Here is a 13,064-nt window from a genome sequence, read left to right on the forward strand (position 1 = left end):
TTGATAATACAACTGCCGATGATAGTAGCATGATGAATTCTGAAGTGTATAGACACATCCTATCTGCTCAAGTTCAAACAAATGCTTCAAAACTCATTGGCCGGCGGTTCATTCTACAGCAAGACAATGATCCCAAACATACTGCTGAAGCAACAAAGGAGTTTTTCATCATTCGATCTGAACCCAATTGAGCATGCCTTTTATATGCTGAAGAGAAAACTGAATGGAACCGTCCCCCAAAACCAGCATAAGCTAAAGATGCCTGCAATACAGGCCTGGCAGAGCATCACCAGAGAAGACACCCAGCAACTGGTGATGTCCATGAAACGCAGACTTCAAGCAGTCATTGCATGCAAAGGATATGCAACAGAATACTAAACATGACTACTTTCATTCACATGACATTGCTGTGTCCCAAACATTATGGTGCCCTGAAATGGGGGGAACTATGTATAAACACTGCTGTAATTTCTATTGTGGAGTACAGAGGCAAATAAATAAATGATGGATCTTTGTCCAAAACATTAATTCTCCCTACTTCTCCCCCTCCCCAGATTTTACCCCTTACGCACAGGGTGGCAATTTACATCAGCCAATTCACCTCCCAACCCTTGTGCCTTTGAGATTGTAGTTAGGCTGTTGTTCGGCTCCAGTTGTTGGACAAATGGAGGTCAGCCCCTTGGCCAGAGGAGAGCTACAGTCCCACTCCCCACTATTTACCCGTACTTCTGTACTTCCTTGTTCAAAGTCTGCCTCCACATTTCCCACCCTGTAAGGAGATGTGTTCCACTGACTAGTCCCTTGCTGCCCGCAGATGCGATTCCTCATGTCTCCTGTGAATTGAATTGGCTTTAAGTCTGTCTCCTCTGGTGTTCCAGGAACAGTTTTATCATCTCTGTACGGGCAGCTTATTGCATAGGTCTGTGTACATGTGTGTTATACCTCACCACCACCTTTGCTCTGCGGGCACAACAGCTTCTATCACTGTAATATTAGCTCCCTGAAGCCATTCCTTTCAACGTTCACTCCACCAATGTTAGCCCAGATTCCCTGTCTGTGGTTCAATGGCACTTTATCATCACCTCGACCGAAGTACAATGAAGTATTTTGTTTGCGTACTGTTCAGTGACAATCTAAGGCATAATCTTCAGTGGCAACCTTAGGCATAATCATGCTAAGTACAAGAGTGTAAGACAGTGGACCACAATCAATCAGTACACCAAGAGAACCATCCTGTATCCTTCAAATGTAAACATTTGAAAACATGTCACAGTCTTAGCTTGGCCATAAAGGCCAGTTTGTCCTGGCGGCGGCACTGGGTCAGTTACACGGGTCAGCCTAATCCAGGTGATGATCTGACCCCTCTTCCTGTCAGCAAGTCCTGACCCCTGATTAATATTTGTCCCCCCCTCTGTGGCTCTGACCCCTGTCTCCATGTCTGCAGGTCTTCTCCCTGCATGTCTGCCCTGCCCTGACCCACCAGTCTCTCTCTCTCTCTCTCTCTCTCTCTCTTTCTCTCTCTCCCTCCCTCTCTCCCCCTCTCTCTCCCCCTCTCTCCCCCTCTCTCCTCTCTCTCTCCTCTCTCTCCCTCTCTCTCTCTCCTCTCTCTCTCCCTCTCTCTCCCTCTCTCTCCCCCTCTCTCCCTCTCTCTCTCTCTCTCCCTCTCCCTCTCTCTCCCCCTCTCCCTCCCTCTCCCCCTCTCTCTCCCTCTCCCTCTCCCTCCCTCTCTCCCTCTCTCTCCCTTTCTCCCTCTCCCTCTCTCCCTCCCCCTCTCTCTCTCTCTCTCTCTCTGGGTCCATGCCATCTCCAGGCCAGTGAGTCCTGCCCTGTCTTGGGGCTGGGGGACAGTCCTTGCCTGTAGGGTTTGTTGGTCCTGGTGCTACTGTCTGCTGGGATCCTGCACTGGTAATGGTTGATGTTCTCTCCACAGGTCGCTGTCGTTCCTGGTGAAGTTGGAAGAGTTGGACCTGGGCAGCAATGAACTTGAAGTCCTGGTAATGAGTCTGTTTACACATTTGACCCCTCAGTCTGCATCAGGTCACAAACACTGCCTGCAGTCCGCAGTAAGCAGAAATAACCCAGAGTGCTGGAAGCACTGCAGGTCAGGCAACAACTGTGGACAGAGGATTGTGGAGAAATGCTTTGTGTGGAAGACCCTTTGTCATGCAGGCTGAGCGTTTCCAGCTGGTTTTGTTTTTATTTTTTATTTGCAGTTATTTAATTGTCAAACCTTCTGCCGCATCTATTGTGATTCTGATGCTTGTTTGAGGATCCAGCTGAAGAAGAATCGGGCAGAAAGATAGACACAAAACACTGGAGTAACTCAGCAGGACAGGCAGCATCTCAGGTTAGAGGAATGGCTGTCGATTTGGGTTCATCTGACCTAGATGACTCGGGCAACCTGAGTGGATGGACAAGTGTGCAGTAACATGGCTAAATGTGTTGCTAGAATCACAGAAAGGCCAAGTGCTGGAGGAACTCAGCTGGTGACGCAGCATCTGTGGAGGGAATCGACAGACAACATTCAGACTGATGGAGTATGGGGCAGGAAGATTGGAAAAGAGGTGGAGAGGGACAAAAGCTGACAAATGATAGGAGAATGTAGATGAGGAGGGTGATTGGCAGATGTGTGGAGTAAGTGACAGGCTAGAGGTGAAAGGGTGACCAAAGGGTGCCAGATGAGGAGAGAAGAGCAGGTGCAATGTGAAGCTTGGGGGGGGGGATATGGGTGATGAGCGCACTGCGGAGATGAAAGGAGCAGGGTGACTGTGGTGGTGGGGGAAATGAGAGGGGTGCAGGGGAAAGAGGTTGTATTGGGGAATGTTATTTGAAATTGAAAATTCAATGTTCTCACCGTTGGGCTGTGAGGCGGAATGTGAGGTGCTTCTCCAACAGTCGTGTGTTTACTGTCGCTGACACCAGATGTGCAGGTGCAGCCAGTCTTTCACAAGCCAAACACTGCATGGCCCTGTCTACAGGAGGCTTGGCGTGAACGAGCAGGAATAGGTGCTGTACAGTGACTGCAGGTCCCATTGCACATCAGTGGGAGGATGTGCAATGGGACCTGCATGGATAAAATTATTATATAACATACCCACGGCTAGAATATTAACTAATAATATACTATCTACAGAATTCCAATTATCAAGGGGCAATAGACAAGGATGTTCATTATCACCGCTGTTATTTGCTCTGGTAATTGAACCTTTAGCTGAAAAAATCAGAACACACCCGGATATTTACGGTTATAATACAAAATATTCAAATAACATAATATCTTTATATGCAGACGATGTACTACTGTACATCACAAAACCCCAAATCAGTATACCAAACATATTAAATCTAATTGAGGACTTTGGATCTTTCTCAGGATACAGAATAAACTGGAACAAAAGTGAAATTATGTCGATAAAACCGAAAGACTCAACACATCTCTTGAAATTCACCTTTAAAATAGCCACAGAAAAATTCAAATATTTGGGAATTGAAATCACTAGAAACTATCACGCTATGTTTAACGCCAATTATAGCCCCTTACTTAAGAAACTAAATAATCTAATCAAATTCTGGAAAATGCTCCCGATGTCTTTAATAGGTCGAATAAATGCTATAAAAATGATCTTTTTACCACAAATCCTATATCTATTTCAATCAATACCTATATATCTTCCAAAAACGTTTTTCAAAAAACTACCCAGACATTACAAATTTTATATGGGATTATAAATCTCACAGAATACAAAGAGCACACCTTAGTAAACCAAAAGAGATGGGTGGCCTAGCGCTCCCTAACTTTATGTACTATAACTGGGCAGTAAATATTAAAAATATGATTCACCTGCTGGACAACTCTGCCCAGCAGGTGGACTGGATTGTAATGGAGAGCGAGGACTGCTCGCCGTGTAATACAGGATCGACTCTCCTCTCACCAATGAATGTGAATAACAAAAATTACAATAAAAATCCAATGATACATAGCACAATTAGAACTTGGAAACAAATAAAACAGAATCTAAAATTAAGAAATCTATCTCTTTTAATGCCAATAGTCAATAATCCGTCGTTTAAACCTTCAATTATAGATAAATCATTTACGCAATGGGAAAGAATGGGAATCAAAACGCTCGGAGACTTGTATGAATTAGGGAAATTATTATCATTTCAACAATTACAACTGAAATATAATTTGAAAAATAATCAATATTTTAAATATCTTCAAATCCGTGACTATCTGAAAAATTACACAAAAGACTATCATAACATGCCTCCAGACTTATTGGATGAAGCCATGAAGACAAAGGCTGAATCAGCAAATCTAATATCATACTTATACAACATTATTTTAAATATAGAAATACATACAACCGATGGTATTAGAAGAGACTGGGAACAAGAACTAGCTATAAAAATTTCAAAAGAGAGCTGGGATAAACACTTACTATATGTGCATAAATGCTCGATCAACGTACGACATACTCTAATTCAATTCAAAACATTACATGGACTATATTATTCAAAAACTAAAATAAATAAACTTTTCCCCAATGTCTCACTCACTTGTGATAAATGTCAGTCACAAGAAGCTACCATAGCGCACTCTTGTTTTTTGTATAAAAATCCAAAAATTCTGGAACTAAATATTTGAAATCTTCACAAAATTAATTTGTACCAAACTTGTACCAAAAGCAGAATGGATTATTTTTGGAATATTGAAAGTACCCGAACTAAACGTGTTTCAAAAGAACTTACTTAATTACAGGCTAATAATGGGAAAAAAGCGTACTCAAATTCTGGAAAAATGCTCCAATACCAACAATAAAAATGTGGATTTCAAACATGTTCGAAACATTACACCTGGAAGAGATGAGACTCCTCCTAGCAGGCAAAGCAGACCACTTCCAAAAGACGTGTTCTGCATTTATGGAACTATTACAAGCATAAGGTGAATTAGTAATTTAAAAAATAAATGGCACCAGGATCTGGTAACGGGGGGTAAAAAAAACAACAAATACAGTTGGTATATCCTTTTTTGTGGAGTTTTATGTTATAATAGAGCGATTGTTTCTCCTTTTTTTTCTTTTCTTTCTAGGGTCTATTTCCTTTCTTTACTTCCTTCTTTAACTTCTTCCCTAAGGGACTTTCTTTTCCCAACACTTTCCTGCACCTTCACGATTCTTGCTCACTTTCCTTACTTCTTTTATTTCTACCTTTTTTAAAGCTCGAAAAACAAAGTGGTACAACAAATGTAATAATATATATGTGATGTGTATTATTGTCATTTACTGTACTTCTAATAAAATTAAAAAAAATAAATAAAAAATAAAAAAAGATGAAAATAGCGGTACATTTGGATAGCAGTAACAGGATCGGTCCGAGTCAGCATGAATTTATGAAGGGGAAATCCTGCTTGACTAATCTTCTGGAATTTTTTGAGGAAATGGACAAGGCCAGTGGATGTAGTGTATCTGGACTTTCAGAAAGCCTTTGATAAGGTCCCTCATAAGAGATTAGTGGGCAAAATTAGAGCACATGGTATTGGACGTAGGGTACTGACGGATAGAAAATTTGTTGGCAGACAGGAAACAAAGAGTAGGGATTAACGGGTCCTTTTCCGACTGGCAGGCAGTGACTAGTGGGGTACCGCAAGGCTCGATGCTGGGAGTGCAGCTATTTACAATATATATTAATGATTTAGATGAAGGTATTAAAAGTAAAATTAGCAACGTTGCAGATGACACAAAGCTGGGTGGCAATGTGAACTGTGAGGAGGATGCTATGAGGATGCAGGATGACTTGGACAGGTTGGGTAAGTGGGCAGATGCAGTTATGTGGATAAATGTGAGATTATCCACTTTGGTAGCAAAAGCAGGAAGGCAGATTATTATCTGAATCAAGAGCGGAACTCGCTGTCAAAACATGGAGGGGACCGGGGCACACAATCTTTTGGCCGCCACACGCGCACGCACACATGCGACTTCGGAGGCTCAATCCAGCTCAACTGTGCCTGTTTCACCGGGTTAAGTACAGCCCTGTCTGGACAGATGGGACACCAGCGCTGCTTCGCCGCGCTGGGCCATATTTCCTGCAAGTCCAGGAAGGCTGTAGGCTCACCTGGCGGGGCAGGCAGAGTTGTGCTGGATTTTGCGCTGTTTTTCTGCACTGGCCCTTCTGATTCCCGACCAAAGATCCTCTAGAGGGAGGGGGCACTCGGGACAGCGCCGGAGACCCGGCCAGGATCGATCCTGGCTGCGGATGGGGCGCAGGTCTGAGCCACGTCTCCCTCCTCCAATCACCGCGCTCTGCCCTCAGTCCCACCCCCACTCCTCCCTCCTCCAATCATCGCGCTTAATCATGTCTGGCCCCCATTGCCTGCTGACTGACGTGTCCCCTCTGGGCCCCCCGGGTTTTCCGCCCCTGATCTGAATGGTATCAAGTTGGGAATGGGGAAGTACAACGGGATCTGGGGGTACTTGTTCACCAGTCACTGAAAGTAAGCATTCAGGTACAGCAGGCAGTGAAGAAAGCGAAAGGCATGTTGGCCTTCATAACAAGAGGAGTTGAGTATAGGGGCAAAGAGGTCCTTCTGCAGTTGTACAGGGCCCAAGTGAAACCATACATAGAGATTGTGTGAAGTTTTGGTCTCCAAATTTGAGGAAGGACAATCTTGCTATTGAGGGAGTGCGGTGTAGGTTCACAAGATTAATTCCCGGGATGGCAGGGCTGTCATATGTTGATAGAGTGGAGCGGCTCGGATTGTATCCACTGGAATTTAGAAGGATGAGAGGATATCTTATTGAAACATATAAGATTATTAAGGGATTGGACACGCTAGAGGCAGGAAACATGTTCTTGATGTTGTGGGAGTCCAGAACCAGGGGCCACAGTTTAAAAATAAGGGGTGCGCCATTTAGAACAGAGATGAGGTAAAACTTTCGTCCAGAGAGTTGTGAATCTGTGGAATTCCCTGTGGAGGCCAATTCTCGGGATATGGGGAGAAGGCAGTAACGGGGTACCGATTGTGGATGATCAGCCATGATTACATTGAATGGCGGTGCTGGCACGAATGGCCGAATGGCCTACTCCTGCAACTCTTGTCTATTGTCTATTGGCGTACCGTTAGAAAGGAGATTAGGAAGAATTTCTTTAGTCTGAGGATTGCCAGAGAATCTAGAATTCATTGTCAGGGTAGGCAGTGGAAACCAAGACAATTGATATTTTTTAGGCTGAGAGTGACAGATTCTTGATTAGTATGGGCATCGGGGGTTATGTGGAAAATGCAGGAGAATGGGGTTGAGCGGGAAAGATAGATCAATAAAAGTGTAAGAAGGAACTGCAGATGCTTGTTAAACCGAAGATAGACACAAAAAGCTGGGGTATGGTTCACTTGCACCTCCTCCAACCTTATCTACTGTATCCGTTGTTCAAGGTGTGGACTCTGTTACGTCGGTGAGACCAAACGCAGACTTGGAGATGGTTTAGTGGAACACCTTTGCTTAGGCCGTGTGAACCAATCATTCCTACACAGACCTTTCCGTCGCAGGTCTCCATTGAGTGAAGCTAAATGCAAATTGGAGGAACAGCATCTCATATTTCGCTTGGGCAGCTTACAGCAAAGATCCTATAGCAAGCAAGATAGACCACTCCTTCTAAATGCAATGGGTTGACGTGTAGTACGCAACGGAGCGGAACGTGGGCCTTTTTTTCATCCATTTCAGTAACCCGACTCGCAGTGTAATCAACGTTGTGGGGGAACAGTTTATGTTAATAAACTATAATTCTGAAAATGAGGAGAAGATTTTTCCCAAATAACTTTTATTTTTACGAGGATGTTTCCGTAACCGGCTTCTCTCTCCGCACTAGTATCCTTTGGGATCTTTGGTGCGGAGACAAAAGCCGGTTACGGAAATGGGGCCTTAAATTACCCATGAATCTGCCCATGACCGTACTACGTATTTTTCGTCGAGTGATCTATCTTGCTCGCTATAGGATCTTTGGCTTACAGTCCAATGGTGCAAATATTGATTTCTCTCACTGCAGGTAGCCCTGGCATTCCCTCACTTTCTATCCCTCCCCCACCCAAGTTGCACTAGCTTCTCATTTTCACCCTACAAACAGCCAACAATGGCCTGTTTCCTTTATCATCGTTACTTTTTTTCATATCTTTCATTCATTGTTCTTTATCTCTCCTCATCATCGTCTATATCTCTCGTTTCCCTTATCCCTAACTAGTCTGAAGAAGGGTCTCAACCTGAAACGTCACCCATTCCTTCTCTCTCAATGTCCCACTGAGTTACTCTAGCTTTGTGTGTCTATCTTCGATCAATAATGATTGAATGGCATCGTAAAATTGTTGGGCCGAATGCCCTAATTTTGCTCCTGTAACTAATGAATATAGACCCAGGTCATCGTGGTGTAGCCCTGAAGGGCTGAATGGCCTATTTGTTCCAGTTTTCTAATTTTCTATCACTGGAATATCCCGAATGACTCAGTGGAAGCAACTTTGGGAGCTTTTCCCCAAGAGCCGTGTTTATATTTGGCCAGGTTGGTGGACTTCTGTGCTCCGAGTCTGACAGTGACAACTTGTGCGTTTGTTTTGCAGCCGGACACACTGGGAGCCCTGCCGAACCTCCGGGAACTGTGGCTGGACAGGAACCAGCTGACTGCACTGCCACCGGTATGAACACACAAAGATACAGGAGCCTGGGGTCTCGTAGACTGGTGGGGGGGGCAGCTTCAGTGTTGTACAGGCCGTTAAACTGCCACATCCACCAGCAACACAGCAGTGAAGGTCTCACCTGCTGCTGCTTTACAGTGCATTAACATAACGCATAAAAATACAGGAATCAGTAATACTGGGTACCCAGACCGTAGTAGTGCAAGCCAAAGTAAGTAGTGCATCCTAAACTAAGTCGCAACAGTTGACACAGCTGAGGTGGGGTCTTGGTTAGTGATGTGAATGGTGGTTCAAGGCCCTGATGGTTGCTGGCAAGAAGCTTCACTTGAACCTGGAGCTCATGTTTTCAGGCTTCTGTACCTTCTTCCTGATGGTAGCAGTGAGATGAGAGCGCGACCAGGGTGGTGTGGGTCTTTGATATTTATCATAGAACATTACAGTACAGGAGCAGGCCCTTCGGCTCACAATATTCGTGCCAAACATGATGCCACGTTAAACTGATCTCATCCGCCTCCATATCTCATGCTCTATATCCCTCTGTTCCTTGTACTTCCATGTGCCTATCGACAAGCCTCTTAAACACTACTGTCATATCTGCCTCCAACGCCAGCCCACGCACTGTTCCAGCCCCCATCACTGTGTAAAAAAAAAAAAAATAGTTCCGTACATCATTACACTTATCCCTCTTCCCCTTATAGTTATGCCCGCTAGTGCTGGGGAAAAGGGTCTGACTGTCTATCCTATCTATGCCTCTTGTGATTTTATAAACTTTGATCAGGTCTCCCCGCAACGTTCCAGGGAAAACTATCCAAGTCTGTCCCTGTAGCTGAAACCCTCTAATCCAGGCATTAGGTATCATTCTGGTAAACCTCTGCACCATTTCCAAAGCCTCTGTGTCCTTCCTGTAATGAGACAACTAGAAGTGCACATAATACTTCATATACAGCCAAAGATGCAGAATGACCTCCTTATACTCAGTGCCTTGACCAAGGAACTCAAGTATACCATACACCTTCTTAAACACTCTTGTGATGTTGCTTTCAGAAAGCTATGGACCCCAAGGAACCTCTGTCAGTGCTGTTAAGGATCTTGTCATTAACTGTATACTTTATATATTTAACTTCTCAAAGTGCAACACCGCACACTTGCAATTAGTTTGGGAAAATAAAGGGCTGTGGGAGAGAGTGGGGCATTGGGATTAGTGTGGGATTGTAATAGGGCTGTGGGGAAAGAGGAGTAGTGGGATTAGTGTGGGATTGATACAGGGTTGTGGGGGGAGTGGACAGTGTGGGATTGATACAGGGGTGTGGGGGAGTGGGATTAGTGTGGGATTGATACAGGGTTGTGGGGGAGTGGGATTAGTGTGGGATTGATACAGGGTTGTGGGGGAGTGGGATTAGTGTGGGATTGATACAGGGTTGTGGGAGAGAGTGGGCAGTGTGGGATTGATACAGGGTTGTGGGAGAGAGGACAGTGTGGGATTGATACAGGGTTGTGGGGGAGAGGGGTTAGTGTGAGATTGATACAGGGTTGTGGGAGAGAGGGGTTAGTGTGGGATTGATACAGGGTTGTGGGAGAGAGGGTTTAGTGGGATTGATACAGGGTTGTGGGAGAGAGGGGTTAGTGTTGTATGATACAGGGCTGTGGGAGAGAGGGGTTAGTGTTGAATGATACAGGGTTGTGGGAGAGAGGGGTTAGTGTTGAATGATACAGGGTTGTGGGAGAGAGGGGTTAGAGAGGGGTTAGTGTTGAATGATGTTGAATGATACAGGGTTGTGGGGGAGAGGGGTTAGTGTTGAATGATACAGGGTTGTGGGAGAGAGGGGTTAGTGTTGAATGATACAGGGTTGTGGGATAGAGGGGTTAGAGTGAGATTGATACAGGGTTGTTGGAGAGAGTGGGCAGTGGGGTTACTTTGGTTGTGTGACGTGGGTTGTGCTCTTTGTTCCAGGAGCTGGGGAACTTGAAGCGCCTGGTCTGTCTCGACGTTTCGGAAAACAAGCTGGAGACACTCCCTGACGAAATTAGTGGGCTGGTGGCACTGACGGACCTGCTTCTGTCCAAGAACCCTCTGGAATCGGTGCCTGATGGCATCGGTGAGTGCAGTACCTGGCCAGCTTATACCCGAGGGGGTTGGCTGGGAGGGTTTCTCATTGTCCGGGCCCAGGTCTTGGGGAGGGGTTGAGAATGGAGCCCTGAGCGATGTCCTGCCCTGTGGACCTCTCCCTGCGTGGAACATCCATCGTGAGTAGAGGGCAGGCTTTGGCCCACTCGTCTGGCCCACGGTGCTCGGCAGACTCTGCTTGAGGTCTCTGCCATCTGGCTGCCTCTCCCCATTGCATTGGATCACTTGGACAGTTAGGACAAGTAGTCAGGCTGCTGTTCATCGGCTACACTCAACACCAACATCTCCTCCAAACAGCAAACGAGAGAGAGAGAGAGAGAGCTGGCACTCTGCCCATCGCTGTGTAATTGGATCCTTGACTTCCTCAGCAGCTGAGCACTCTCAGCAGGAACCAGCCCTTCAACATTGCCCAACACCAACCTACCTCAGTAACACAGTGTCATAAAGCATGGAAACGGGTCCTTCATCAGTTCATAGGTGATAGGAGCGGAATTAGGCCATTTGGCCAATCAAGTTACTCCGCCATTCACTCATGGCTGATCTATATCTCCCTCTTAGCCACATTCTCCTGCCCTCTGTCCATAAGCCCTAAGATCCGCACTAATTGTATCCGTATCCGTCTCTTGCCCAGATTGGGGAATCGAGGACCAGAGGACATAGGTTTAAGGTGAAGGGGAAAAGAGTTAATAGTAATCTGAGGGGTAACTTTTTCACACAAAGGGTGGTGGGTGTATGGAACAAGCTGCCAGAGGAGGCAGTTGAGACTGGGCCTATCCCCAACCTTTAAGAAACATTTAGACAGGTACATGGAAAGGACAGGTTTGGAGGGAAATGGACCCAACATGGGCAGGTAGGACAAGTGTAGCGGGGACATGTTTGCTGGTATGGCCAAGTTGGGAGACTAATCAAGAATCTATCTATGCCATAAAAATATCCATTGATGGCCACCACAACCTTCCGTGGCATTGAATTCCACAGATTCACTTTCCTGAGACTAATGACATTCCTCATCTCCTTCCTGAAGGAACATCCTTTAAATCTGAGGCTATGACCTCTAGTCCTAGACTCTCCCACTAGTGGAAACATCTTCTCCACATCCACTCTGTCCAATTCTTCCATTAATCGTTAAGTTTCAATGAGGTACCCCCCCTCACCCTTCTAAACTCCAGTGAGTAGAGGTCCAGTGCTGTCAAACGCTCATCATATGTTAACCCACTCATTGCTGGGATCATTCCCGTAAATCTCCTCTGGACCCTCTCCAGAGCCAGCACATCCTTCCTCAGATATGGGGCCCAAAATTGCTCACAATATTCCAAATCTGGTTCGACCAGTGCTTTATAAAGCATTACATCCCTGGTTTTGTATTCTGGTCCTCGTGAAATAAATTGTGTTTGCCTTGCTTACTACCCATGCGGCTTGCAAATTAACTTTTTGAGAATCCTGTACCAGCACTCCCAAGTCCCTTTGCACCTCCAATTATTGGATTCTCACCCCATTTAGAAAATAGTCTCCGCCTTTATTCCTACTGCCAAAATGTATGACTCCACACTTTGCTACACTATATTCCATATGCCACTTCTCTGCCCACTCTTCCAACCTGTCCAGGTCCTTCTGCATAGTCCCTGCTTTCTCTACACAACCTGCCCCTCCACCTAGCCGTATAATCGGCAAACTGAGCCACAAAGCCTTCAATCCACTCATCCAAATTATTAATATACAACGTGAAGAGCAGCGGCACCAGCTCCGATCCCTGCAGAACTCCGCTAGTTACTGGCAGCCAACCAGAAAAAGCCCCCTTTATTGGCACTCTGCCTTTGCCATCCAGCCAACCTGATATCCATGCTAGTGTCTGCCTTTTGATACCATGGGCTCTCATCTTACTTAACATCTTCTTCGGCCCAACTTGCCCAGGCCAACCAACATGCCCCAGCTAAACTAGTTCCACCTGCCTGCTTTTGGCCCATATCCCTCTAAACCTATCCAATCCATGTACAAGTCCAAATGTTTCTTAAACTTTGCAATTTTACCTGCTTCAACTACTTCCCCCGGCAGCTCGTTCCATTCACCCACCGCCCCTTGTGTAAAAAAGTTACCACTCAAGTTCCCATTAAATCTTTTCCCCCATTACAAAGCGGTTCTCTATTTCCCATACCCTGGGCAAAGATCTGCATTTACCTGATCTGTGCCTTTCATGATTTTGTCCACCTGTATAAGATCACCCTTCATCCTCCTGCGCTCCAACGATTAAAGCCCTGCTCAACC

General features: G+C 45.5%; 1 protein-coding gene across 1 annotated transcript in view; it reads left to right on the forward strand.

Annotated features, from left to right (window-relative positions):
* scrib (scribble planar cell polarity protein) overlaps positions 1–13,064 on the forward strand; it is a 154,602-nt gene that overhangs the window by 36,890 nt on the left and 104,648 nt on the right. Inside the window, exons 6-8 of the mRNA XM_055665915.1 lie at positions 1,931–1,994; positions 8,603–8,677; positions 10,629–10,773. Coding sequence (XP_055521890.1) covers positions 1,931–1,994; positions 8,603–8,677; positions 10,629–10,773 — 284 coding nt within the window. The remainder of the gene's footprint in view (positions 1–1,930; positions 1,995–8,602; positions 8,678–10,628; positions 10,774–13,064) is intronic.

This window comes from Leucoraja erinacea, chromosome 2 (genome assembly GCF_028641065.1).
Source record: "Leucoraja erinacea ecotype New England chromosome 2, Leri_hhj_1, whole genome shotgun sequence".
Classification (NCBI taxonomy): domain Eukaryota; kingdom Metazoa; phylum Chordata; class Chondrichthyes; order Rajiformes; family Rajidae; genus Leucoraja; species Leucoraja erinaceus.